This window comes from Bos indicus x Bos taurus, chromosome 26, assembly GCF_003369695.1.
Source record: "Bos indicus x Bos taurus breed Angus x Brahman F1 hybrid chromosome 26, Bos_hybrid_MaternalHap_v2.0, whole genome shotgun sequence".
Lineage (NCBI taxonomy): Eukaryota > Metazoa > Chordata > Mammalia > Artiodactyla > Bovidae > Bos > Bos indicus x Bos taurus.
The window spans coordinates 1,840,216-1,864,668 of NC_040101.1; the positions used below are offsets into that span (position 1 = coordinate 1,840,216).

At 54.4% G+C, this 24,453-nt stretch overlaps 1 protein-coding gene across 1 annotated transcript in view; it reads left to right on the forward strand.

Annotated features, from left to right (window-relative positions):
* The window catches only part of TCERG1L (transcription elongation regulator 1 like), a 201,097-nt gene that overhangs the window by 127,385 nt on the left and 49,259 nt on the right, over positions 1 to 24,453 (forward strand). The window contains exons 5-7 of the mRNA XM_027529121.1: positions 6,854 to 6,945; positions 10,909 to 10,997; positions 19,771 to 19,925. Coding sequence (XP_027384922.1) covers positions 6,854 to 6,945; positions 10,909 to 10,997; positions 19,771 to 19,925 — 336 coding nt within the window. The remainder of the gene's footprint in view (positions 1 to 6,853; positions 6,946 to 10,908; positions 10,998 to 19,770; positions 19,926 to 24,453) is intronic.

Here is a 24,453-nt window from a genome sequence, read left to right on the forward strand (position 1 = left end):
ATTCTCTCTGCAGCTTGTCAACTCTGAGAAATCACCGCCTATGAAAAATGCAGGCGGACTCAGAAATGATTTGCCACTTACCTGAAAATGATCTTCAGTTACAGCAGAGGCGGGGAGGCCTTGGCCAGCCTTTGCTGCGGGGCGGAACGCTTGTGTGCCTGAAGCGGGTTCCCGAAGCCGCAGGCCGCATCCACTGACCTTTGGGGCCTCGGCTCTGTCCAGAGCCTGGGGTCCTGGCCTCAGGCCGCCCTGCTGGCCCCTGAGAGGGCTTGAGAGCATCACTCGGGCGCCTCTGCTGGCCCGTGTCTGTCCTGTACCCTCAGTTTGCTCTGGGCTCTCGGGGAAAACTGACCAACTGCAGCCCATGCTGGGACCCTTGTCACAGGTGCGTGGCCCGCGGCTTGCTCAGTTGCTGTGTCCTCGGTGAGACGTTGAGAAGCCCTCGTGTCCGCTGACTGTGTTGGTGGTGGATGTCCCCTGCTAGGCTCCCAGGGCCCCCGGGATTTGACTCGTAGCCGCAGGTCTCTGGCTGTGTCGTCCCCTCTGTGGTGACCCCAATATGCGGGCCTGAGGAAAGGAACAGAAGGACGGGATCCCTGGGACCCTGGCCTTGGCCAGGTCTGCACCCGGCCACACTGACCGGCAGCCCGGAAGTCTGCCCTGGAAGACGGGGTCCCAGGAGTTCAGCCTCCGCCTCCTCCTTCCAGGGTCTGAGCCGGGAAACCCTCAGGGCTCCCAAGGGGGCAGCTTGAGGAACAATGGGGCTGGAGGGACGTGCTCACTCTGCCCACCTGCAGCCCCTGCCCTCGCACAGGCCAGCCCAGCACCCTGCCTGCCTCCCACGGTGCTCCTGTTGGCCGGCTCTCCGTCCCTGGGATATCTCTGTGTCTCTCCTGCCTCTGTGGTCCCCCAGGGCCTGCAGCTCTCGCGAAGGTGCCACCTGGGCGGCAGTACTGCTGGGCTTCGGCCAGGTGCCCAGGGGCCGTGGCTTCCCGGAGGGGGAGACTGAGGCTCAGCGCCCCTCCAGCCTCTTTCAGGGCCACACACAGCAGACCTGGGGGCGTCTTCAGCATGAGTCACATCTCTCCCTTTATATTATTATCATGTTCTTCAAAGGAGTACAATGCCTCTAAAATTGGCAGATAATTTTGGCCCTCCCCAATGGTTAATTTTGCAACCTGAAAAACGGCTTCTCTTGTCTGAGTTACTTTGGTATAAAATGAGGTGATTGTTTCCACTCTGCTTAAGCATTGCAGAAATTGTTTTTAAGATGATGGTTACAGGGAGACAGGATTCAAGATTAGAACTCTATTCATAATTTTCCTTAAGACGTTTTCCTGAGCGGGTGATGCACTGTTGGTGCTCGGAGGTGAGAACGCTCGTGTATGGAAGTGGGGTCTCTAGATTGTGGCAACCACAAAAGCTGGGGCCCCGTGATGCTGGGATTGCCGTCTGGCAGCCCACGTCCTGCAGAGGCTTCTCCAGGAGTGGCGGTCACCTCTGTTTCCAAGCACAGCCCCTGCAGCAGGGACCAGCCTCTGCAGGCGGAGGCCAGCGTGCATGTGGGGTTCAGCGTGTGCACAGGCTTTGTCACCCTTCCCACCAAGGCCCGTTTCTGCAACAACCAGGGAACTCAAGCCATCCTGGTGCCCCCTGCAACTTCACGGGCACCCCAGGAAGTCACTGCCAGGGTCGTGCAGTGTAGACCACCTGTAGATCAGGGCCCCCTCGGTCTAATGGAGATTCCCCACTGATTGCAAATGGGTCAGAGGAGGCTGGTTTCCAGGGAACAGTCCATCAGAAGCCACTCTTGGTTTTCAGGACAGAAAAGGTCAATTGCCTCCTTCGTTCTCCTCCTTGGGGTTAATCCACTTCCTTTCTCCCCAGCAAGAAACCGAGTTCCCAGCTGGCTCTTCTGTTTCTTGTGATATTCCGCAGACAGTTCCAGATGTCCTGTTGACTTTCAGAATCCCAGAATCTGGCAGCAATGCAGGAGACCCGGGTTCCATCCCTGGGTCAGGAAGACTCTCTGGAGGAGGAAATGGCAACCCACTCTAGTATTCCTGCCTGGAGAATCCCATGGACAGAGGAGCCTGGTGGGCTATAGTCCATGGGGTCGCCAAGAGTTGGACACGACTGAGTGACTCACCACACACACACACACACACTTGAGGAAACTGAGACCAAGAGAGGACAAAGTGTGTTGGATTAAAATGAGATTCAACTTCAGAATCACCTTTTGAATTAGAAGAGGCTGACATACTCTCATATATTTTTGGTAAGTTAGACAATTCTGACTTGTCTGCAGTGTTTCTTCATTTTAGAAATTAAAAGATCGACCTTTAAATGTTTAAAAGAATCCCGTGCTTTATCCAGTAGAAGCAGCCTCGGCTGAAGTGCCAGCTACGTCACTGTCCCACTGCTGACACGTCAGCCGTCTTTGGTCTGAGGCCTGACGCTAGGTTCTGGCGGACACCTCTGAGTCCTTACGTCTCTGGTCCTCTAAGGGAACAGGTGGCTTCGAGGGGACTACTGAGCAACAGGTGACGTGCTGGTGGCCCCCGAGCTCAGCTGAGGGCACAGGGACCCCACCTGGCTCTCCTTTCAGGGAGGCGAGGTTGGTCGACTGCTGAGCTGTCTTGCCCACGAGAAGGATCGGACAAGCTACCGCCACTGTCCACCTTCTCAGGGCTGCTGTGTATCCCCTGCCGTCACCCTCATCAACGCCCACAGTATTTTTTCTTTTTGTTTCATTCTTTTTAAAAAGGTCTTTTTTTCCTCTGATCTTTGGGCCTAGCCATGTGGCATGTAAGATCTTAGGTCCCCAGGCAGGGGTCAAACTGGAGTCCCCTGCATTGGAAGCACAGAGTCTCAACCACTGGACCCCCGGGGAAGTCCTCCTGCAGTGTGCTGAGGCGCGTCTCACTTCTCACGCTTCTCCTCCCCACTTGTCCCCACACGCAGCCCGGGTTGTGCTGGGTTCCGTACAAGGACTGAATGTGTGTGTCACGCATCTCGTGGTGGTTCTCACGCAGACACTCTCCTTCCTGGCTTCCATGCAACCTGCCCAGGCCTTCTTGTTGCTCAGCCCTGCTGGGAGGAAAAGCGAACTGCAGACAGTCTGAGGGCTCTTCAAACTCAGAGCTGAGCTGGATCAATAGACCAACTGCCCTGAAGATAGGATCACCCTGCCTCCCTCGCAGTGTGGAAATGTATCTTGGGCACCCCTAAGCTCGTCAGGGTCTTATGACTTGTTGATTTCCCTCCATAAACTAGTTTTCTTTGACACCCGAGGGGGTGTTTGATGGCTATACCATCGGGTTTGTGGAGAGGTCGAAGCGCAAGGGGGTGAAGCAGGTCAGAGGGGCTGGAGTGGCCCTTGGGGAGCCATCACATCGGCCCTTCAGGATGAACGGGGAGACGCAGGCTTTACAGGGGGCTCTGGGCCCTGGCCCGGCCATGCAGCGAGGGGGCTTTAGAGTGATGATCAGGACCGTCTTCTCGAAGAAGCCGTCCTGTGACCAACGCCAGGCATGCAGCCCAAATGCTGGACTTGAAGAACCAATTTCTTTACAAGGATCAAGTGTTTTCAATAAATGAAAAAGGAATACTTTCTCAGGTAGTGAGGGAACTCACGTGAGCAAGACCGCTGTCACTGAGAATGACGTTGTGACGAGCGTGGACGCTATCAGCTTCCTCGCACGCTTTTTACAGCGTGCATTATCGGCCCGAGACGAGAATCTGCTCCTCACGTTTCAGGGATACCTGATCGCTTTGTTTTCTCTCTGAAGCCCCCCAACCCCTCTCCCCCCATGTCAGCACACACCCCCATCCTGGAATGACCCCTGCAGTCTGGCAAGGGACCGAGACCATGTGCTTAGGTGGTGAACAGCCATCTGCTCATTGCTGTTCATGCCTCAGGCCCCTGGAAGCTGCCCGGCCCTGCAATTGGAAATCGGAGCCCCGGCTCGTAACCAGACCGTTCCATCTCCTTGCAAGTTCAAGCTCTCCTCTTCCTTTCTGGGGCCTTGCTGGGGGTCCTTGGGGGGTGTTCAGCTGCTTCCTGTTCTCTGACCTCCTTTGCAGAGCAGGGGTCGAGGGCCCCAGGTCCTTTGGGAGGCTCTGGGGAGGTTCTCCAGCTGAGATCTCCAGGGCAAGGCAGAGCGCCGTGTTCCCGGCTCCTCTCCTCAGGAGAGCTGCTCTGGTGGGGTCTCCGGACGCTGCTTTCCACGGCCGTCTCCTCGGTGGTTCCCCCAGCGCAGGCGCTTGCACATTTCTGCCTGGTGCAGACGTCTTTCTGAGGTCACCCGCACCCAGACGTCATTGCAACCCCTGTCTGCCCACCCTGGGCTCCAGCTCCCCACTCTGTGCCTCAGCTACAGCACCGAGAACTTCTGGATTCCAGGGCTGCCCCCTGAACGCCTCCTGCAAACCCGCCCCAGCCTCGTACAGAGCCTGTGGCCAGTGGGATCGGGGCCTGAACTGAAGCTGCCGGGGCTCCCTGACTCTTGACTGCGTTATCTGTCAGCGCCTGTGGGAGGCCTGGGGCCAGGGCATTGAGAATGTACTGTTGACCCAGTGGGACTTTATGGCTCTTTCCACTCACAGAGGAGCATCTTGTTGCTGGGAGCTGCCAGCAGGTAGAACTCTGAGGTCTGCAGTCCTGAAGGGTCCCCACGTGGAGGAGAGGAATAAGCAGCCACAGGAGGCAGTATGGGCCGGGTGGCCCTGCCGTGGGCATTGATGAGGCCTATGTTAACTCGGACACGTGGTCCCACCATAGCATAACATGTGGGGGACACAGCCGTGGGACTTCATGATGAAACCCTCCCCGTGGGATTCTGTTCCCTGGGCTGCTCTCGTCTCTTCCTCTGATTTTTCAAGCAGAGCTCCAGTGTCCCCCAGTTAGTGACCATCTTCCTACATCACCCCCTCTATCGGCTCCTCTGTCTTTTGTGGGTGGCATGATCTGTTTCATAGACACAGGAAGTGGGTGGTCAGGACTGTCCCATCCGGAGCCAGCCTCCTGGCCCCACACAGCCCTTCGTCTTGACGAGAAGCGGGCTTATTCTCATAGGTTCTGGAAGCTGCCCGGGGGGCTCTGCTCATCACCATGAAGGATGATGAAGTAAAGGCCCACTGCCTTCCAGGACGGAGCACGGTGTGAAATGTGGTCTATTGACTCAGACTGGGTTTATGGTCCAGTGAGGAGCTGGGAGTGCCTTCCCCCTGTCCGGGGGTGAAATGGCCCCGTAGGTGGTTTCTCCAGGCCAGAGGCAGGCCTCTGGGTGGTGGTCCCAGCGGCCTGGGAGGCGAGTGGTCGGCACTGGCCGCCCATGTGCGAATGGAGAGTGCTGTCTAGGCTCCAGACACACTCGGTGTGGAGATGCGAGGGCAGCAGGAGGCCCACAAGGTCCTGGGGCCACATTTGGTCTATTTGCTCCCAGCCTGAGCTCAGGGCTCCCGAGCAGCCAGGACCAGCCAGCGGGCCCTGGGGCAGAGCCCGCAGGCCCGGCCGCCCTTCAGAGTGATGTCACGGACAAGGGGCCTGGCTGTGCCCAGGGCCACCTCTGTCCATCCGGCCCTGCCTGTGACAGACAGAGGCCAGGCCTCGTGGCTGGCTCCCGCCTGCTTTTGCCTTGTCCAGATGAAGCTCCTCTGTGCGGACTGGATGTTTGGTCCAGGTCCAGAGCTGACCTGAGGGCCCTGAGGCAGCTCTGAGATGAGCTGTTAGTGTCCGCAGGGAGGTGCTTCCTCACCCAGGGCTCTGGAAAGGCTGCCCCGGAGCCCGGACCCAGCTCTGCAGCCACTAGGGACGAGTATTGATGCCACTGTGGCCACCACGGCCGGGCTCCATGCTGGAGCCAAGCCCAAGCACACTCACACATGCACGTACACACATATATACACACATGCATGTGCGCACACACATGCACACACAAGCACACATGTGCACACATGCACACACGTGCACACACACATGCGCATGCACACATGTGCACACGCAAACACACACACACACACACACATCAATCCCCTGTGTCCTTCCTTCCTCCATCCTACTGGGCAGGAACCACCCCGGGGATCCCCCCAGACGTGTTGCACAGACGGAGCTCCAGGTCACTCAACACTTTATGGACCCGTGCAGGGTCCCCTCGGTGGATGTATCTCTTTGTGAGGCTGGTTTGTGGTTGGGTGGCTTGGAGTTTCCACTCATCCTTGGCCCTAACCACATGGTTAACCTTGCCGCCCATCACTGCCTACAGACATCTGAGGCTACACAATGTCTTAGAATAAGATGAAGCCTAACTGTTATCATATCCAGCCTCAGGATTTTGGCACTTTCCACTTCCTCCATCAGACAGTTACTGTCTGCACAGTCGAAGCACTGAGAAGGCTGCCTCTGGAGCCAGAGCCTGCGTTAGTGACTGACGAACAATGATAACCAGGGTGTGACCAGCATGGACTCATTCCTGCTTGGGATTGGGGACCAGGGTGGCCATCACAGCCGCTGATAGAGCCTGCTGGCTCTGCCGCCCACACTGGCCCCTAGTCCTTGTCAAAGAGGCCTGGGTCCTGTCCATCGTGGCCCACATGGCCTGGTCCAGCGTGCGTGGCCAACCGCTCCATGGCCAGTGCTGTGCAGGCTCAGATGGGGTTGCCAGACTGGACACAAAGCCCTGGTGGAGACTCAGTCAGCACAGCGTGGTCAGAAGTGCGCATGGCACAGCCTCCTGCGAGACGCACTGTATGTGCCACCACTTAGCGTTCCCGAGGCTGCTCTTGGTCCCTTTCCGGTTTTACACACTGATGTGACAAACGGACGCTAACGATGGTTGTTTTGGTCCCACAGATAAAAGCAGAGAGCGCAGCCGAGCGCCCTGCCCACCAGCCCTGGTGCTGCACGCAGAGAGGAAGAGCCCGGCGGGGGAAGGAGAGGACAAGGTAGGTGGCTGCGAGATGCAAAACCCCCGGCTGGGGGCCCTGGGGGCCCGCACACACTTCTACCCATTTCCCACCTGACTCTCAGCAGGGGCACTTTGCAGTCCCCCTGTGGTACCAGGCCACTGCCAGCTGGACCGCTGCGGAACCCAGCAGAAGGAAACGGCGTCTGGTAGCCAAGCAGGAGCAGCCTGGCCTTCCCGTCTGTGTCCAGTCCGGAGCTCACTGGCAGGCTGTACTCAGAGGGGCTTGGGTGGTAACCCTGGATTCTCACGTGTACCGTCCCCCCGTCTCAGAAGGCGTGTACACACAGGAGGCCAGTCTGTGCAGTTGGGCACCGCTTGGGCGAAGCTGTGATCTGCACTTGCTTTCACTGTTACAGGAAAACCAGTGCACGCCTGTGTTTTCTGAACACAGAATCTCAGGTCTTTCCCAATAAAGAGGCATTTTATAGATTGACCAAGAGCATGTTGAGTGCATTTCTTTTCCCATGAATAACCAAGAACTCAACTTTTTCTGCTGCCTTTGAAAGTCACAAATGGCATATAACATGCTCTGACCGTCAGACACCCTGGTGGCCTCGGGTCTGATCCATGGGACACCCCGGTGGCCTTGGGTCTGACCCGTCGGACACGCCGGTGGCCTCGGGTCTACCCCAGGATTGTGTGAACACTCTCTCTTCCCATCTGTTATCAGCCTTGGCTCCACCTCGGCCCGTCAGTGCCCCCGTTCCTGTGGTTGTCCAGCCCTTTCCCTGTTAGCGACATCCCTGGGCGTCCTCACCTGGGGTCCTCACCATCCTCTCCATCATTAGTGCTGGGCTAATAGATGGTGCAAATGAATCACGAACAACAGTGCAAATCAATCTCTTGCTTCCTGATGAAGGATTTCTCTCTATGAGATGAACATCCATGCCAGAATTACATATTTATTAAACAGATCGTCTCTCTTCTGCTTTAACTACTTTCTTTATCTCTGCGCTCTGTGCGTCTAATTCACTTTTATTACTTCAGTGCGGAGGGGAATTTTATGCCGTGATTAGCCATTTTTATCACCAACAGGAAATCATAACCACCGTGCTGCACCAGAAGACGACCTTGGTAATTAGCGGTGGAGAATCCCAGCATCGCCGAATTTAAGTGTTAGTCTCCATCACAAATCATGTCCCACCATATTTCCCTGAAAAAATTATCAGGGGGAATCTACTACTCAGAGGCTTCTCATTGGGTTTCATTGTTCAATTAGCTTAGTAATGAAAATCTCCCCTCGTTTTCCTAATTGGATTAGTAATATAATCTCTGGTCTCAATATACCCTTATATTTTTAACATAATTGTCTCTGAATACACCCTGTTATGTTCATTATTTATCCTGAACTTATTTTCTCATAGGAAACTAAGACATTTTCTTCTACCCCAAAATTCTAAAATAAAGTTGTTCGTGAAGTTAGGAATAATCACATAAATTACAAACCATTTATTCCGTGTAATTACCTGTCACAACGAATGAAGGGCACCGGGCAGAGCCCAGTAAGAGACCAGGATGGTCGAGTGTGCAAGAGACCACCCCTCAAATCCTGGAGCTTACTTATCTAATGTTTAATGAATGGGGTTCCCAGGGGCCACTCTGGACCTGGTCCACTGACCTTTGCATCCCAGGCCTCCCTGCTCGTCCTCTGGCCAGCTCTGCTGACACTGGCTGTTCACTCCTGGTGACGTGGGCCCTGCTAGGGCGTGAGTAGGAGGAGGCCTCACGTCACTGCCTGTGATTTTACTGTAGTTTTAAGTGACTTCTTTGGGGTTTATCTCACCGGTATAGATAGACCCTGGTGATCTTTTAACTTTATATTTGAATCTTACGTTTCAGTGCTGTTATGACCCAGCACTTTCCTCGCTAACAACTGTTCGAAAGGAAGCTGGGAGGTGGGAATGAGCTGTGGTCCCAGTGTGGCCCTCGGGGGCCCCTGGACAAGCGTCTGGGCTTTCGGTGCAACGGCCCTGTCCTTGCGCGGCCGCCCATCAGCGGTGCCCCACAAGGCAGGGGGCCTTGGCGTCCCGCGTGTTTCATCATTCAGACAACCGGCTAACCAGGTCCTTACCCACACTACCTCATAAAGCGCTGACGCTGATGGTGGTAGAAAAAGAATCTCAGCTTTCAGGATGACATTTAGTTTTTTCTAAATGAGTCTAGAGCTTTAGTTGCCCAATGGACATGGGTCTGGGTGAACTCCGGGAGTTGGTGATGGACAGGGAGGCCTGGCGTGCTGCGGCTCATGGGGTCGCAAAAAGTCAGAAACGACTGAGCAACTGAACTGAACTGAACATTCTCAGCTCGGAACCTGGTTGCTGTTTGGAATAATGCACTAGGACCTTGTAATCTTACCGATTTTTCGAGAGAAAGAAAATGCAGTCCTTATTATATCATTCTAAATTTGAGATTAAAATATTGGAAACAGGTGGTAGAAGGAAAGAAATGTTTCTTTGCCACTAGAATTTTCTGTGCTCACTGTGGTTTCATTTTTCTCTTGCTGCTGCTGCTGCTAAGTCGCTTTAGTCGTGTCTGACTCTGTGCGACCCCATAGACGGCCTCCCACCAGGCTCCCCTGTCCCTGGGATTCTCCAGGCAAGAACACTGGAGTGGGTTGCCATTTCCTTCTCCAATGCATGAAACTGAAAGTGAAGTTGCTCAGTCGTGTCCGACTCTTCGTGACCCCATGGACTGCAGCCCACCAGGCTTCTCCATCCATGGGATTTTCCAGGCAAGAGTACTGGAGTGGGGTGCCATCGCCTTCTCCCATTTTTCTCTTAGAGCTGCTCAAAATTTGAGATAGCACTGACTTCTTAAAATAATTTTCTCATGGTAATTTTTCAGTTCTACCATTAGGAGTTTGGTTCTGTTTCCTTTTGTTTAAGGGCTTCCCTGGTGGCTCAGATGGTAAAGAATCTGCCTGCAATGCAGGAGACCTGGGTTCAATCTGTGGGTGGGGTAGATCCACTGGAGAAGGGGATGACTACCCGCTCCAGTATTCTTGCCTAGAGAATCCCATGAACAGATAAGCCTGGTGGGCTACAGTCCATGGGGTCACAAAGAGCTGGACACAACTGAGTGACTAACACTTTCGCTTTTCACTTTCCCTTTGCTTAACAAAATCCAGTGTCTTTTGTATATCCTCGTAGCTAAAGAGGCCAATCTGAGTCTTGGATTCACGTTTATGTTGGTGCTATAATTGCCTATGTTTTCTGATCTCAGAAAAACTTTTAATTCTGTCCAGATTCTATCCATAATAAGCAATGGTCAGGTGTCCTAGCTGAAGTTTCTTTTTTTAACTTTAGGAAATAAATCTTCATTTTCTTCTAGGGGATATCATGTTCAGACATTCTTTTCTACATGAAGACAGAGACCCCACTGTATCACAGTCAGCTGCACCCTGTGAAACAGGCCATGAACTCTGCCCCCAGGTGGACACTCCAGAAATGGGGGGGGCGTCCTTGGGGTGACAGGACACTGCATGGACACGGGCTTGTCACTTCCCCTGCCTGCCAGGGACGGGCTGGGCCCGCCCAGCCCAGCCTCCCGGGGCCCTCACTGCTCGGAGGGTTTCCGCCACTGGAGGCTGGGCTCGGGGGCCCCGTGAGCCTGTCTCCAGAGACGAGTCGGGCCGTTCAGAAGCGAGCTCTCAGCTGCTCTGCCTGTGTCTGTCTCTGCAGAAGCAGGCAGCCAAGCCAATTTGGGATAATTACAGGGAGGCCCTAGTCTAGGTCGCACAACACCGTCACTCGTGCTGTGAATTCTAAAGGCTCTCGTGACCCCCAGGCCTGTGCGCTGGTTCTGCTGAGCCGGTCATTGCCTGACAGCCGCTGTGGGCAGGCCTGTCTGCAGGAGACCAGTTAGTCTTTACTTGGTTGCCTCTAATTGAAGAGGAGTGTTTCCATTTGTTTTAAAGTGCTTTCCCGTTCTCTATTCACAGGAGCCTCCGTCAATCCTGGTGGCCAGCGAGGACGGCGCGCCCGAAGGCACGAGGCCCGTGGCCTCCACCCCGGTGCCGGGGTCCCCCTGGTAAGACACCCCGGGCCCGGGGGTCAGGGAGACAGCCCTGCCTGACCCAGCGCTTGCTGTCTCCACCAAAGAGAAACGCATGCCCTGTGGGTAATGCTGTTTTACACAAAGCAATTTGCAGCTCCTGGCGGGTAGAGTTCCACACCGTTGTCACCATCTGCCAAAAGAAAAACAGCATTTAAGTGATAAGTTATCCTGCTCCAATATATTTGCAAATATGCATTAAAGTAGGAAGGCCGTTGTGTATTGATCTGAGCAAGGCCGTGTCTGGAGAGTCGGCGGCACGCCTTGCACTTCAAAGGCCTTTCCGTGGACTCCAGGAAAAGCGTAACTGAGGAGCTGTTAATTAAAGACGTGCCTGCTCTTTGTGGCTGCCCTGTGAGGATTCCCGTTCTCCGCGCCTCAACCCTCAAAGCGCCCTCAGCGAGGGAGCCGCCAACTCTGGTTTTCAAAAATGTCCTTTTATAATGGAGTAATTTAGAATCAGAAAAAAAAAGGTTATTATAGTAAAATTAGTTTTAAAGCCTGCAGATTAGACTGCAGGATACGGTTGGGAGGAACAGCTAATTTAGAGAACAGGAACAGAGCCACCTAAGGTCCGTCGAGGTAGCAGCGGCAGCCGACCGGGGTCCCCGGGTGTGGTGTCTGCCCTGTGTGATGTCCCGATTGGATCCCAGCATCTGTCCTGCCCTGGCCATCTGCTTACTGCGGGAAGCCCTGCTCTTAACTCGACAGACGGGGCCCCCTCTCCTTCTCTGCTCAGTGGTTGGTGTCACGGGCACCCAAGGGCCTCCCACCCTTCAGCTCTAGTGCTCAGTGAGCTGGGGATGCCTCACAGGTCCGGGGCCCCTGATGGTGACACCTAACGATGCAGTGTTTCCAGTGCTGAGAGTGTCCTGCCATTCAAGTCGGGTCTGATGCCAGCTCCTGGGTTAGCGCAGACCCCACGGGCCAAGGGCTGAGTCCCAGCCCCCTGCCCCTGCACGTCTCCCCAGCTGATTGCGAGTCCCAGGCTCCCACAACCTCCCGTCAGGTTTGAAAATTTGCTAGAACGACTCACAGGACTTAGGAGAGTGATTGATTCACTTGTGATGACATCTGTATTATACAGGCCACAGCCCAGGGACAGCTGGATGGCAGAGAGGTAAGGGCAGGCGGCAGGGCGGGGGTCTCCAGGCCCCACGCCCTCCTGGGGCTGCCACCCGCCCAGGACGTTAGCGAGGTCAGCACACTGCAGCCCTCTGAACCCAAAGGAAGTTTTCTGAATGCCTTATTACTAGGCTTGTCCTCCCTGCTCCTGGAGGCTGGTGGTGGGGCCAGAAAACCAACCCTCTGATCATGTGGTCGGTCTTTCTGGGACCAGCCCCCACCCTCCATGGTCACACATGGAGGCGTATCAGTCACCATGTCATCAGTCTGAACTCACATGAGGTCAGGGGTGCTCCTTAGGAGTAAAAACGATGCCCCAGTCGCTCAGCTAATTAAAAGGGTTTTAGGAGCTTGGTGCCAGTAACTGAATGGGGGACAAAACAGATTTTAACTATTATTTTTTTTTATGATGCCAGAGATGCCGTCTGGGGTCTTCTGGAACCAAAGTCCCTCGCGTGTGTTTCTAAGGCAAGCTCACTTGACTGCAAATCATATGAGGGGTTGCAGTAAGTTCAGCGAGGTGTGTGACCCTGTCACACTGGACTTGATGCTGCCCCGGGGCTTATAATTGGGTAGGAGACCTGACCTTGAGCCGTAGAGACTTCCAGGGCTGTGGTTTCAACTTCTCGGTGACGCTGTGTTTGAGGGCAGAATGCTCCGTGGGATCCTGGGGTCCTAACCCCCGCGTGTGAGAGCTCATGTAGACGGAGAACGCGCGGGCGCCTGCTGCCGTTAGCTCTCAGAGAAGCAGGAACCTGCGGGGGTGTCCCCCTACCCGCGAGGCAGGGAGACGGGGGCAGGGGACCGGGTCTGCGAGACGTGAACCCCGGGACCCCGCAGGCCCCCGGGTGCTGTCAGAAGCTGGGGTGACCCGAGGCGCGGGCAAGGCTGCCAAGGAGCTGGGAGGTGTGCACGGCACGATCGTCCACATGTCACAGCCGTGTGCTGAGCCCCCTCACGTCTCAGATCTGCCTGTTCACCCCTGGACGGGCGGCCTCTCCGCAGAGGCCCCCGCTGGCCCAGCTCCAGGCCCGCTCCTGCAGGGCCCCCTGCTCTGGTCCTCATAACAATGGGCAGGGCAGCAGGTGCTCGGGGGTCCCTGTGGTCAGAAGCCCTTGCCGTGACGAAGCTGGACTCTGACGGAGGTCACAACAGAGTAGGTGGCACCGTGACTGTCCAAGAAGGCAAGTGCCCCTGGATGCCCCGGCCCGTGGTCCAGGTGGAGTTGCCCAGAAGGTGTTTGCTTCACTTCCTGCCCACGGGAGACTTGCTCTCACATCAGAGGTCGGCCAGAAACCCAGGAGCTCTGTGCAGAATGAGGCCGTTACCAGATACGCATTTCTGAGCATAAACCACCATGTCCCAGGAGGAAGAGGGGAGAGCTGTTTCCACCCTCTTTTCCCTGAATCTTCTTGTCTGCAGGCCCCACAGTGCCTCACCCGACCTGCCCCGTGGGGCCGGGGCTTCTCAGTTCTCCCAGGTCAGCCCCTTCCCGGGGACAAAGGTGGGCAGAACGGGGAAGAGGGCAGAGAACAGAGCACACAGAGGTGCTGCCTTCTGGGGTCAGAGACCTCAGCCCTGTGGCTGTGACCCAGGGCACACGGGTCCACCCTGCAGACAGGACTCTGCTCCTGGGACAGTGCACTCGGGACAAGTGCCCGGAGGACAGAGGGACCTGGGTGTGCCTTCCCGCGTGCGGGAGAGGGGGTGAGGCACGGAGCCCTTCCCCGCTGGGCTGAGCTGGATGCTTGGAGAGAGGAGCGGAAATATCTTGCCCCTTGCAGAGCCGTGAACGCTGGGGTGTGCTGTGTGAAGGCAATGGGGGGATCATTTTGTACGGCAAGCCAGCAGTCCCCATTTCCATTTGCTAAAACGGGTCTTCGTGTTCTAAGGCTGCTAAGCGTGGACGTTTTGTACCAGACTTAACTACCTCTGGCACGCTAATTGTACCCTCTGGGATTTGGGGACAGTTAAAGAGGAGAGGGAACATGGCAGCCATCCAGAATCATACATTGTGATTAAGCCAGAGGAATGTATATGTATTACTTAAAATGTGCATAAACGATACGTGAAATTAATTCTGCATCACACAGCTGGCTCGGTCCGGTGGAGACCAGGCGTGACCAGTGGGCAGATTTCTCCTGGGGGATCACGTGGTTTACCTGCCGCCAGCTCTTTGCTCCAGTTCCGCAGGCGTCCCTGTGGCACAGGAAGCGGGCTCTTTGTTCTGGATGAGCCTGTGCGTGTTAACTGTTGTCACTCCTCTGTCTCTGGGGTAATAACCCTCCATTAAGTCTCTAATTGGCTCCGCTCTCCCGTCACTGGAGAGGCTGGGTGGTGGTGGCAGTGGGGGCTGGGCTGCTCCCCGCACGGTGGTCCGGGCACTGGGTCTCTCCGAGAGGAGGGTGTGGTGTGACCATCTGTCTACGTGGCTCCCGGTTCCGACGGAATCAGCACGACCCAGAGGAAGCAAACCTACAGCACAGACCCGTCCGGCATCTGGGGAGAACCAAGTCAGTTCCGGTCGACGTGCAGCTTCTTTCTTAACAGCCGGGCTTGGAGCCAGAGGGGAAGGAGCCCAGGAGCTCAGTGGGATGATGACCTGAGTCTGACTGGGCCTCCCGTCAGGGGGATCTTTTGGAGCCCACGTGTCTTTGCGTCTGAGTGTATCCACTTCTTGCGAAGGATACATGCCCAGGTGCACGGTCTGCCCTCAGCCAGCGTCCAGGGAGGTGATGGCTGTCAGCAGCTACCAGGGCTGGAGGCTGAGACCCCCCTACTCTTCGCCCACTAGGAGCACTGCTTAGGGCCCCCCATCCCACCAGGGTCTGCGACAGCATCACTCACCTGCTTCCAGCTGCTTCTTATTCCCCCGGGCCCCACTTCACGTGTCATCCAGAACTTTTTCAGGCCAGGCAGAATCACAGCTCTAGGACCCCAGGACACCTCCAAGAGCCAGTGGGGAGACGGGTTGGCTGAGGCTGGCCTCACACAGCCTTTGGGGTGCTGGCAGGGGGCTACCTCTGCACCCCTCTCTGCGCCCACGGGAGCATGAGCCCCTCCCTGCCTCTGTGATGGAGGCTGCCAGCCCCTCGGTAATTCTGGCGGAAGTGTCCCGTCCCCTGGGGGTGGATGCACACGCCCCAGACTTTCTCACGTGGGCAGACCCTCGCTGACCCGCTTTCTCAGGGAACTCATCGCTCCCCGGGCCCTTCAGTCGCTGTAGCCCTGATGGTGCCAAGTTTGGTGGGACCAGGTCTCGTCTTTGAAAACCCCAAAGTGCGGTCTTCAAGGAGGAGGTGAGGGTGCGTGTCCTGCACAGACACCGCCTGCCTCTCGCTTTCGGAAACTCTCCTGAGGTTTAGATTCTACTCCATCCTTCCTCCCCTTTAGGTCAGGGTCCACAGAAGCAGCACTTAGGACAGAGCTCCCAGAGCCCGGAGGTACTGAGGAGTGGTTCCAGGAAAGGGGCAGAGGAAGGCGGGCGGGGTGTGGTGGTTGGGGAAGGGCTGGGCTAAGAGGATGTGGTCTCAGCAGGAGGCCAATCACCGAGGGTTTGCCCCACGCCCTTGACCCCACCGGGCTGCTCGGGAAGCAATCCCAGGGCAGGCATGGTCTCCAGGTGCAGCAGTGAGCCTCTGAGCACAGCTACCCAGAGCCCAGGACAGACTAGCTCAGGAGCCGGGGACTGTGTCCCTGCCCATAAGGTTGATCCGCATGGAAGGGCATTAGTATGACCATGCCTGGGGTCCTGGACAAAGCTGGAAAATTAACAGAAAAGAATAGAAGACAGAATAGAAGTTAGAAGGGACTTAAGAAATCATCTGGGACTAGACCTGCGTCCACCAGCCTGCTTTTATAAATGAGGACACCGAGTCCACAGCAGTGAGATCACTGCCTGAGGTGCTGAGACACACAGAGGCAAAGCCATCCTGGAAGGCAGGGCTCCACGCCCCTGGGCTTCTCAGTGCCCCCAGTGACTCTGGGGGAGGGGACAGACCAGGCAGCCATGACGCTGAGGCCACTGGGGGCGGGGCTGTGGCACCCAGGTCACTGGTGTGCTTGTATATGCACGTGTGGGGATGCATGTGTGGGTGCACACATGTGAGTGTGTGTGCATGTGCATCTACGCACAAGTGTGTACTCGTGTGTGCACACACAAGTGTATATGCTGTGTGTCAATGCACGTGTGTGCGTGCACAAGTGTGAGTGTGTGTGCATGTGCCTTTATGCACAAGTGTGTGTGTGCATATGTGTGAATGTATGTGTGTGCATGTGTGTGCACACACAAGCGTGTGTGCATGTGTATGGGTGGAGGGGTGCTGAGCACAGGATGACTTCCTGCCAGAACAGCTGTACCTGTCCGGTGTATCTGCTGTAAAGGTTCACTGTACTGCAGGTGCCATCAGGGGTCCCGGGGTCACACAGCAGCTCCTAAATTTGTAAATAGACAGACAAGGGCGCAGCGAGTCAAAGCTGCACCTGGACTTTCCCACTCAGGCCAAGCGCAGTCAGACAGTGAAAAGACATCGTCGCGACTGTCACAAACCAGCCTACTCGCTGCCAGGAGCTTTGGTCTTGGAGCTCTTTTTCCAGCTGCAGCCTGGCCAAAGAAGGCTTTAGAAGCCTGTGTGTGGGCAGTGACCAGCCGCCTGCGTGCACCAGACCAGACAGATGGATGCCCTCCGTGTTAGAAGGTGCCCAGGACTGGGCTTCACCCTCTGCACTGCTGAGGGTCTGCTGGCTTCTTACTCGACATCGCCTGCAGTCTGATCTAGCTGAAGCTGCAAACAGCCTGCATTCACACCAGGCAAACCTCCCCCCACCCCACCCCCTGGTGCGCAGATAACCCAAGTGGGCTACTCGTGGTGCTAAGAACATGTGCTGAGTGCTGCCAGGAGCGCAGCCCCCAGCCCCGGCAGGAGGCACTCCGTCACCCTGCAGAGCATCTGAGAGGGAAGGGGCTGTGCTCCTGGCAGGGTTTATGGTCCCTGCTGGCCCAGAATTCTGTGCGAGAACTCACAGTGGCAGAATTGTACATAATGTACAGAACAGCATAATTACCTGCAGCTTTATACACAGTGAAAGCTTCCTAAGCCAGACGACTTCTGCACCGGCAGGCAGGCAGCTTCCTCCCACGAGAGGTCACCTGTGCCCTGTCGGGGCCCGCTGGGGGTGGCAGGCAGACCCGTGCATCGGGCAGGTCCTTGTCCAGCTCGCCAGTCCTGCCCCTCAGGTCTGGCCTTTGTTGGCCCGTCATCCAGTCTCTAGTAAAGGCTGACCCTCATGTTTGCCTCAGCTTTCCCGCAGTGACGGGCATGTTAGAATAACACAAATGTCCATCGCAGGCCCCCCCCACACAGATGATGGAACGGAGATCACGGAGGGTGAGGGCAGCTCTCAAGGTCACCTGAAGGTCAAGGGCAGGCCTAGAGCTGGATGGTGCATCCACTGAGAAGGCAGGTCATGGCCTTCTACCTGGATGACCAGGCCAGCAGGGGCCTATACAGTGTGGGGGTCTAGGTTGCTGCTGGCCAGATGCAGACCCTGGTGCTGGTGCCCAGGATGGGGAGGGGTCAAGGGTGAGGTCTACTGGTCGTCAACCTGTGGAAACTCACATCTCACAGCTCTGGAGGTCAGAATCCAACCCCACGGGGCTGAATCCAGGTGGGGAGGAGGGGGCTGATTCCCTCCCAAGGCTCAGGGGAGACTGCTCTAGACTTTCCAGCTTCTAGAGACACTGGCATCCACAGCCACTTCTTCCAACATCAAGGCCAGAGTGGCGCATCCTCTGACCTCTGTCTCCACCCATCCTGTGTGTGTGTCTGTCTGTCTGTCTTCTGCTTCCATCCTCCCATCCCCTTCTCTCACTCTGACTCCCAGCCTCCCTCTTCCCTTATGAGGACCCTTCTGATGACACTAAACTTGCCTGGACAGCCCAGCCTACTCCCTGCATCTCAAGACAGGAACTTAATCACACCTGAGAGGTCCCTTTTGCCCTGTAAGGTAACATTCATAGGTTCTTGGGAGTAGGATGTAGACCTCTTTGGGGTCGTTATTTGGCTCACCACTCCCATGAACCCTGCCTGGCTGCGGAGTAAATCAGACAGACCATCTAAAGGTCATTTCTACGTAGGGATCTGGTCTGCACAGAGTTTCAGAACATGAGGCTAGCCCCTGCACTAAGCCTCTGTCTGGCCCACGGGAAGTGGCCCGCTGGTCTGAGCACAGAGGCTCAAGGGTGGGCGTGATTTTCTCTGTGGGAAGCAGACTGGTGTGTGCTGCCTGGATCCAGAAAGGGGGCAGGCAACCAGGTGTGTCTGATGGTAAGGCAGGAGCTGGTGCTCAGGAGGCCGGCAAGTGCCCAGAAGTGTCCCTGATCCCTCAAGAAATCAATGACCAGAGGGCTTCAGTCCACGAGGACTAGTCCTGCCCATTCCTGCAGCTTCTGAGGAGCCTGGGGAGAGTCCTGGAGCTTCCCGGGCCCTCAGAGGTCACTAGGATGCTGAGGTCATGGGAGGGGAGAGGCCTAACCCCAGAAGAATCTTCTGGAAGGGCCAGACCAGAGGCAGGACAGAGCTCACTTCTCTGCACCATCACGAGACTGGTCACAGGACAGCCTGAGGCCGCTCCGGTGACCTCGACCGGCTGTGTTGCTGGGACACACTGAGGCCGGGTCTGAATTCCCGTGTGCGTTCCCACACTGCAGACTCACTCCGCGGAAAGGGAGCTCTTCCTTTCCTTTGTTTTTCTTTTCTTCACTATTTCTCCTTTGCAATCTTTCCTTCTCTCTGATAAACTTTCACAGAGATGAAGTCTTAAAATTGCATATTATTCCTTTTGGAGATTTTCATTTCCTCCATGTGAAAATGCAAAGCTAATTCTTTGCTCTTCTGAAAGCAAAGCGGGACACCTCAACAGGGCTGAGGTTGCTGATTCCAGCAGCCGGGTTGCTGGTTCTCAGCTGGAGAGGGATGGGCTGTGGCCTCTGTGTGGCTCCATGAACCCTGCTGCTCAGTCACCGTCCAATTGGGGAAGTTTACTGGGAACCAAGGTCTGTGTTACGGTCCTTGGACCCAAAGCCAGAGTGGGAATCCAACTGAAAGGAGAGCTGGCCTTTGGGAAGAGCTCAGAACTCCTGGGACCCAGTTGAGCCTCTCATGTCTCTGAACTTTGCTGTCCTTACCAGTAGAAGGAAGGTCAGGTGGCTGTCTGCCTATGAATAGAATGAGAGGATGTATGAGAAACATCTGAGAATCACCCTGAAAAGCCAGACATCGCTATTATTATTCATACTTTGTAAAATACTACTTTTGTGAATGTGTGGATTTCAGCCCCAAGGGCATTTTGGGTTTGGATGCATGCCTGCACTAACCTGTCTGCGAATGCAGGAAACATAAGAGACTCGGGTTTGATCCCTGGGTCAGGAAGCTCCCCTGGAGGAGGGCATGGCAACCCACCCCAGTTTTCTTGCCTGGAGAATCCCATGGACAGAGGAGCCTGTCAGGCTACAGGCCATGGGATCGCAGACAATCAGACACGACTGATCGACTTAGAACACACACTATGGTCTTTTGATGCATGCCTCTCAGAGAGACTAAGAGCAGTTTCTCGATTTGCACAGGTGTGTGGTCTGGACGGGTGATGACCGAGTTTTCTTCTTCAACCCGACGATGCAGTTGTCCGTCTGGGAGAAGCCGATGGACTTGAGGAACCGCGGGGACCTCAACAGGATCATCGAAGACCCTCCGCACAAGCGCAAGCTGGAGGCGGCAGCAAGTAACTAAGACAGCCGGGACCTGGGCACCCACCTGTAGGAGAGTCTAGACTCTACATCCTTTAGCGGGAGAGGAGAGCACAATGCCCGGTTGTGCTGGCAGTTGATTTTGAAGGACTCATGCTCCCTGTTTCAGAATTTAGTCATTAAGTTTTTATGGCACTTTCTGCAGAAACTTTGATCCTTCCACGGGATCGGTTCTGGCTTTCTCTTTGCATTGCGTAAATTTACAAACCCAGAGAAGGTTATCCTTCAGCCACTGGGAGCTTCCTTTCCAGCTCAGATATTAGCCTGCATTTAACCTTCTCTCTTAAAAAGTTGTTTTCTATTATCAAATTAATGGGTATTGGTTAAGCATTCTAGAAAATGCAAAGCAGTCTCACCAGGTAAACTCATCCGTGGTGATCACTTTGATGTGCTAGTTCTGTTGCTGGCCAGAATCTTGGCCTTCTCTGCCCACCGAAGCCAAAGGAAAAATACAGAGAGTGTGGAGGAGATACAAAGGTGGCTTTAATTCTCACCTGGCTGAGAGGGGAAGACAGCAGGCTCAGGCCTCCAGAACTGTGTCCCCATCCACGGGGAGTCTTGTTCAGTCTCTCAGTCGTGTCCAGCTCTTTGTGAGCCCATGGACTGCAGCGCGCCAGGCTTCGCTGTCCATTACCATCTCCCGGAGCTTGCTCAAATTCATGTCCATTGAGTCAGTGATGCCATCCACCCATCTCATCCTCTGTCACCCGCTTCTCCTCCTGCTCTCAATCTTTCCCAACATCAGTCTTTTCCATTGAAGCAGCCCTTTGCGTCATGAGGAGTCTAGGGGCTTATGTAAGATGAGGGCTCACAGTCAGGAGTCAGTGAAGACGAACAAAGCTGTTAGGGTCTTGATTTCCCCCTCTCGCATTGTTTCAAAGAAGGCCACAGGCCAGTGCCAGCAGCCCAGCAACCGCATCTGTCAGTCCCTGGGGCTGCAGCCTTCTTTCTGATATGTGACTACAGGGGGAAGGGTGTCCTGAGGGTAAACACCAGACACAGGATGTATTTAGCATCGAGTCAAAGGAAATAGGTGTGAAGTGTAGCTCCTGCAGAGTTAAGGGGCAGAAAAGCAAACTTAGTTATAGACATGCAGAGTTAGAAGCAGTTAAAGTAAAAAAAAAAAAAAAAAAACTAGGAATGTTCAGGCCTACTCACTGTTCTCCTTATCTTCTTTATTCTCAGGATATTCAGACAGGATTTAAGTCCTGTCTGACTCTTTGCAACCCCATGGACTGTAGCCTGTCAGGCTCCTCTGTCCATGAAATTCTCCAGGCCAGAATACTGGAGTAGGTAGCCATTCTCTTCTCCAGGGGACCTTCCCAACCCAGGATTGAGGCCAGGTCTCCCACATTGCAGCCGGGTTCTTTAGTCTGAGTCACAAGGGAAGTTAAAGAAAAAAACCCATTCCTTTTTTTCCCTTTTTACTGCAACAGTTTCTTTGCTCTTTTTTTCCCCATCATTTGGTTTTTGCTCCAGATGTTGTAAGACTGCCCCTTGAGACTACATGTCATAATTGGTAACATGTAACCATGAAATTAAAAGACGCTTACTCCTCGGAAGGAAAGTTATGACCAACCTAGATAGCATATTCAAAAGCAGAGACCTTACTTTGCCAAAAAAGGTCCGTCTAGTCAAGGCTATGGTTTTTCCTGTGGTCATGTATGGATGTGAGAGTTGGACTGTGAAGAAGGCTGAGCACCGAAGAATTGATGCTTTTGAACTGTGGTGTTGGAGAAGACTCTTGAGAGTCCCTTGGACTGCAAGGAGATCCAACCAGTCCATTCTGAAGGAGATCAGCCCTGGGATTTCTTTGGAAGGAATGATGCTAAAGCTGAAACTCCAGTACTTTGGCCCCCTCATGCGACGAGTTGACTCATTGGAAAAGACTCTGATGCTGGGAGGGATTGGGGGCAGGAGGAGAAGGGGACGACAGAGGATGAGACGGCTGGATGGCATCACTGACTCGATAGACGTGAGTCTGAGTGAACTCTGGGAGTTGGTGATGAACAGGGAGGCCTGGCGTGCTGCGATTCATGGGGTCGCAGAGAGTCGGACACGACTGAGCGACTGAACTGAACTGAACTGAACCTTCTCCATCATGCACCCATTCCAGAGCTTTGTAGGAAGTCCATCCACTCTTTGTTTGAAGGGTGCTTGGATTCACCTAAAGTGCATGTGGAGAAGGGAAAAGGTCTTTCCCAGCTGCAGAGGAATCCAATGCGTGGCAGAGAGATAGCTGTTCAGAAGCTGCCCCAGCAAATCTCATTTTCCCGAGAGCCAGAGCAGAACACTTCCATGTGTTCAGATCCGCCGATTAGGTCTTACACATTGTTCATCAGTTGTGTTGGGAAAGGTGCACTCCCTGAGCACGTGGGTTGAAACAGTCTTGGCTTCACTGAGATCTTGAGATCACAGTTTTCCCTGACTGACCCGCAGAGCTTGGCTGAAAGGCCGGGAAATGGAATCTTGACCTCTGGAGTGAGTGTTTGCTTTAGCTTTGGAGTGGTTTTTGAGTATTTTTGAGCCCATCTCAAGTGACGCTAACACAGATAACACAGATCAGCCTGTGCTGGATCCAGAGCATTTGAATGGAACTTTAGGAGAAAGTGTCTTAAAAGCTTCGTCAACATTTTGATCAGTGCTAACGGACATGGACAGGTTGCTCTTGCAAAGCTGGCAGCAGTCTGCTGAGATGGAGTGATGGATACCGATAACTCCGTCAACTGAGAAAGTACACCCCACCTGCAAGTTGAGAGTTAAGTCTTATTTGGCAGACATTTTTAGGACTTCAAGCCCAGGAGACAGCATCTCAAGTGACCTTGAGAGAAGTATTCTGAGCAAGCCAGGTTCCATAGACGTTTTACAGCAAAGGTCAGGTAGTCTGAACACCCAAAGATTATTGTTTGCTAAAGAAAACCAGATATCCCAAAGTAAGGAATTTAGTGCCTTTCCATGTATGGGAAAGTGCAAGAGTGTGGGCTTAGTGAAATCATTCCTTCCGTATGCACCTCGGCTTGTCTGGGGCCAGTGCCCTCCATTTTCACACCCTGAGTTCCTCTGGGGCTTACCGTGGGCAGCGGGAGTCTTCTGACGGCTGCTAGGTGCCGTATTCTCCTTCCTGAGTGCCCTCAGGGCTCACCGGCTCACGCTGGAGGGCTGTGGTCACTGGCGACCGTGGCATCCTTGTTTCCTGGTGTGGCAGGGAGTGTTCCGTTTCTCAGTACATTCCCCTCTCGTAAGATGATGAGTGCACCCCCAGAGCATCAGCTCGAGCCGGCTGACTCTGAGAAGCGAATGTTCCAGATGCAGATCTCAGTCTGTAACACAAGCTGTTCTCAGGGACAGCGAGAACTGGGCTGTGAATTTGCTCCCTCCTTTGACTGAGGCATCCATTATCTGAAAAGATGCTTTGCATGCTGAATGAAGGCTTGAACCAAAACCCCTCACACACAGACACCCGGCGTCCAGCGTCCTCACCGTCACCACCTGTGGGGCTGGTGTCCCGAGACCTGCCAATCCCTGGAGGACGTTCAGGTGCAGCTTGTCACGGGGATACTTACTTGCAAACAATGTGGGCAGTCTCCTCGCTCCTTCCTGCAGCTTGCATTCTCAGAGATAATTGGGTGCTGTTTCTTTATTTTTCCGAGGCCTGGCAGGGATGAGAAAGGATGGAACTTGTTAGCAGTCAGGACACAGTTGGTCACCTGTTTTTCTGCCCTGGACCAAGTTGAGCCAGGGCTACGAGAGCAGAGAGGGGTGAGCAGGGTCCTCCCCCACCCCGAGTCCTCTGCCCTTTCCAGGCTTCTGAGGTGGAGGACAGTATTAGAAGATTAACAAGCATGTTAGAAAAGTGAAGAGTTTATGTGAGCAAAAATCGATTCTGATGCTGAAGCCCCAAACCGAAAGTCGTTGGAGCCAGGGAAGGCTGGCCTGGTGCAGGCACAGAGGCAGAGCAGGGGGAATCAGCTGCCAGGCACCAGGAAGGCCTGCCTCCTGCCCCGCTGGCCCTCCTCAGCGTCCCCACTGACTGGTAACCCTGAGGCTTTTACTGGCTCAGAGGTCTGTCCAATGGCCTCCTTGTATAATTAATTACAACAAGGACCTGAATTATCTGGGTCATAGATCAGGGCTTCATTTCACTCTGCTGGCCTGAATCTCATTTTGCACTTAAAAAGGTGGAGAATGGAGCCTTAAATCTAACAAACACAGCTGGAAATACCCGACTCTTATGGGCTTAACACATCAAGCCATTTTTGTCTGACCATTGTAATGGTGGCCCCTGAACCACTCTATCCAGATAGATGTGTGATCATAAATTTACAAGCAGCTACAAAATGAGCTTTAACCTTACTTACTCTTATTAAAAGAGGAAGAGCTGCCTTAAGCCGTCTTAAAAGTCTTTAACCTGCATCTTAAAGACATGCAAATGACCTCCGTTCTCAACTTCCAGTTTCAGAGCAGGAATTGACATTTAAATGGATAACTTGTAATTTCCTAAGA